The sequence below is a fragment of the Echinops telfairi genome, unplaced genomic scaffold (assembly GCF_000313985.2).
Source record: "Echinops telfairi isolate 266 unplaced genomic scaffold, ASM31398v2 ScPeMD7_7475;HRSCAF=8513, whole genome shotgun sequence".
Lineage (NCBI taxonomy): Eukaryota > Metazoa > Chordata > Mammalia > Afrosoricida > Tenrecidae > Echinops > Echinops telfairi.
In genome coordinates this window covers 27,168,198-27,172,055 of record NW_022111379.1, presented here as the reverse complement: position 1 = coordinate 27,172,055, position 3,858 = coordinate 27,168,198, and the positions used below count along the sequence as shown (strand labels likewise).

Here is a 3,858-nt window from a genome sequence, read left to right as displayed (position 1 = left end):
CAAGAAGAGCTATGTTTAAGTAGGACTGATAGAGTAAGGAAGTACAGAGAAGCACTAACTGACTTTTCTAGGTAGGTAGATCAGTATAACATTATGAAACCTGTCCTGGTTGTCTATAACAGAAATAATACAGGTGGATGCCTTTAGCAAAGATAATTTTTGCTCACAGTTTAGAAGTCCAGATCGCAAGTACTGACTTGAGGGGGAAGACTTTCTCTCTCTGTTGGTTTAGGAGGAAGGTCCTGTCTATAGCTTCTGCTTCCTGGTTTCCTCATATTAAGGACTCATACGTCATTTTCTTGCCTACTCAATCTCTCTTAAAACTCCAAGTAGATTCTTCTAAGATGCATTCTCCGCTGTTACTTTTAGAGTCATCAAGTTGGTTCTGATCCTTTGCAACCCTGTGCAAAATAGAGCAAAACATTGCCAAGAACCACATCATTTTCACAGTGATTCTTATGTTTAAGCTCATTGTAGCAGCCACTGTGTCAATCCATCTCGTTGAAGGCCTTCCTCTTCTTCACTGCCCCTCTACTGGCTTCTCCTGACAAGATGTTCAAAGTTCATGAGATGAAGTCTCACTGTCCTTGCCTATAAGGAGCATTCTGGCTGTACTTCTTCCAAGATAGACGTGTTAGTTCTCTTGGCAGTCCATGGTACTTTCAGTATTCTTTACTAGCACCGCAATTCAGATGCATCAATTCTTTGGTCTTCCTTATTCAGTGTTCAACTTTCACATGTATGTGAGGCAGGTGAAAATACCATGCTTTTGGGCATGCAGGGAAACCTTAGTCCTCAAAGTAACGTCTCTGTTTTCGAAGACTTTAAAGAGGGCTTGTGCAGCTGAGTTACCCAATGAAACGCATCTTTTGATCTTTTGACTCTTGCTTTCAAGAGCATTGATTGTGAATCCATGCAAGAAAAAAATCCTTGAAACTTCAATCTTTTCTTCATTTATCATGATGCTGTCTGTGGGTCCAGTTGTGTGGATTTGGTTGTCTTTGCATTCATTTGTAATCCGTACTGAGGGCTGAAATCCTTACTCTTCATCAACAAGTGTGTCAAGTCCTCACTTTAGTAAATGAGGTTGTGCCATCTGCATATTGCAAATTAATAAGCTTTCTTCCAGTTCTGATGCTGCATTCTTCATATAATCCATCTCTGATTATTTGCTCAGCATCCAGATTAAATAAGTAGTATGGTGAGAGAATACAATTCTGATACACACCTTTCCTAATTATAAGCTATGTAGTATTCCCTTGTTCTGTTCACACAGAATCCATGTACAAGTTCCACATGAGCACAGTGAAGTGTTCTGGAATTCTCATAGTTTTTTATGATCCACAGAGTGGAATGCCATTGCAGAGCCAGTAAAACACAAATGTACATCTTTCTGGTGTTCTTTGCTTTCAGCAATGATATTCCTTGTCCTAAGTATACTGAATACTGAAGTATTCTGAATATTTCCTGGACCTCTGTCAGCCCTCTGTCAATGTACTGCTGCGATGGTTGTGGGTGATATTCAGCAAAATTTTACTTGCATATGATCTTAATGGTATTGCCATATAATTTGAGCATTCTGTTGGGTCGTCTTTTTTGGAAAGGGTCAGTTGGCCAAGTAGTTGTCTTCCAGATTTCATGGTATAGATGATTGATTACTTCCAGTGCTTCCTCAGCCTGTTGAAACATTTCCATTGACATTCTGTGAATTCTTCGAGCCTGGTTTTTGGCTAGTGCTATCAATTTAGCTTGAATTCCTTTATTGGTTCTTGCTTGTATACTACCTCCTGAAACGGTGGAATGTTGACTAGTTCTTTTTAGTACAGTAATGCTGTATATTCTTTCTTTCTACTGTTGATGCTACCCGTATTATTCAAATATTTTGCTTGGTTGTTGTTGTTAGGTATCATCAAGTTGATTCTGGTCCATAGCAGCCCTACGCACAACAAAAGGAAACACTGCAGACTTGCACCAACTCACAATTATTCCTGTGCCCGAGCCCATTGTTGCAGCCACTGTGTGAATCCATATCTTTGAGGCCCTTCCTTCTTTTTGTTGCCCATCCACTTTACCAAGCATGATGTCTGCTTTCAGGGACTGGTCTCTGCTGATATGTCCAAAGTATGTGATTAATAGAAGATTTAGTTTTATATTTAGTTATCTGTTCCATTTTTTATTAAATCATTTTACTGGGAGCTCCTACGACTCATCACAATCCATCCACCCATCCATTGTGTCAAGTACATTTGTACATTTGTTGGCATCATCATTCTCAAAAATCTGTTCTATTTTGACATATGTATTTGCCCATAGAATCTTCCAGTATTGCAACGGGAGTTTTGAGTGTTTCTTAAAGTCTCTCAGTTTAAAAGCTGAGAGGCACAGCAGTTAAGATTTACAATACATATTGGGGATACTGTTCAATCTATAACAAGGTTCTGACTGTTGATCCACTCCATTTTTGACCTCTTGCATTTTATATGAGGGTGGGCAGTGGGTTTGTCCCCCAATTGGTAAAATGTGCGTGTGATATGTGAGGGGGGGAGTGTGACTGAGATGTTTTAGGAGGTTAAGATTCTATGAAAACTTTAACTCTTAAAACCATTGGTAAAATGTCTTTGAAGTGCTTGGTTGACTGAGGTGAATTGAAACAACATCAGCTAACTCAGTGGCAAATTGCCCAGCCTTGATTCTTCCTTGCTATTTCTAGGATACACTTAGCAACTAATCTCTAAGGGGCCGCATCCTCGTCCTACCATCTGCTTGTGGAGAAGAGTGGATGGAGGGACCTTTGTGTCAAAAGCCCCAAAGTGTGAACGCTAGGTTTGCCTGCCTATTAATCTCTACAGGATGATGGTGGAATCAGTTTCTTTTGTGACATAGGCCTAGGTTATCACAAAAGTTTAATAATTACTGTTTTGAAATGTTCACTTGAAATTTTGCATGTACAATTTGAATATATGATTCTTAATTCTTCCTTAAGGGTATATAAATAATATATAGAGTAAAAAGATGAAATAGGAATGACACACATGTAGCATTTGCTTCTAAATATAAAATGTTTAATAGAAATTAAGTATGTAGTGGGTTATGGAAGTAATTTTGTTGTTTTTGTAATTTTTAAAAAATACCACTATGACTTTCATCTCAGGGATTCATGGGGAAGGATCCACCTTCAGTACACTGTATGGCCTCCTCCTGTGGGACATCATCTTCATGGATGGAATCCCAGACATCTTTAGGAATGCATACCAGGTATACCAACAATGTTAGCCCTAATATAAGCTTTTCCAGCAAATGAGTTCTGCACACATTTGTGTTGAAGCCAAAGTGTATGTATGTTACAGTTTGTCCACACATCCCAGTGATGCTTCCACTGTAGGAATGACCTTTAATTAAAAAATGTGATTAATACACAAGCAAATGTGGTGAAGAAGCTGATGGTGCATGGCTACCAAAAGATATAGCATCTGAAGTCTTAAAGGCCTGAAGATAAACAAGCAGCCATGCAAAACATGCAAAAACAAGTAGCTGAAAAACAAAACCCACATGGGAGAAGCACACCACCCTACCCTGACATGATCACTGAATGTAAAGCGGGTGCATAAGCAAATGCAGTGAAGAAAGCTGAGGGTGCCCAGCTGTCAAAAGATATAGAACCTGGGGTCCTATAGGCTGGAAGATAAACAAGGGGCCATCTAATTGAGAAACAACAAAGCCCACATGGAAGAAGCACACCAGCCTGTGAGATCACAAGGCATCTAAGGGATCAGGTATCAGGCATCAAAGACCAAAGGGGGGTGGGGGGAATCAGCATTATGAATGAGGGACAGTGTGGAGTGGGGACCCAGGGCCCAT

General features: G+C 39.7%; 1 protein-coding gene across 3 annotated transcripts in view; it reads left to right on the top strand.

The window, feature by feature from the left end:
• The window catches only part of FAN1 (FANCD2 and FANCI associated nuclease 1), a 62,332-nt gene that overhangs the window by 28,774 nt on the left and 29,700 nt on the right, over nucleotides 1-3,858 (top strand). For all 3 annotated transcript variants that reach the window (XM_045285763.1, XM_004699739.3, XM_045285764.1), the window contains one exon: nucleotides 3,152-3,255. In XM_045285763.1, coding sequence (XP_045141698.1) covers nucleotides 3,152-3,255 — 104 coding nt within the window. The remainder of the gene's footprint in view (nucleotides 1-3,151; nucleotides 3,256-3,858) is intronic.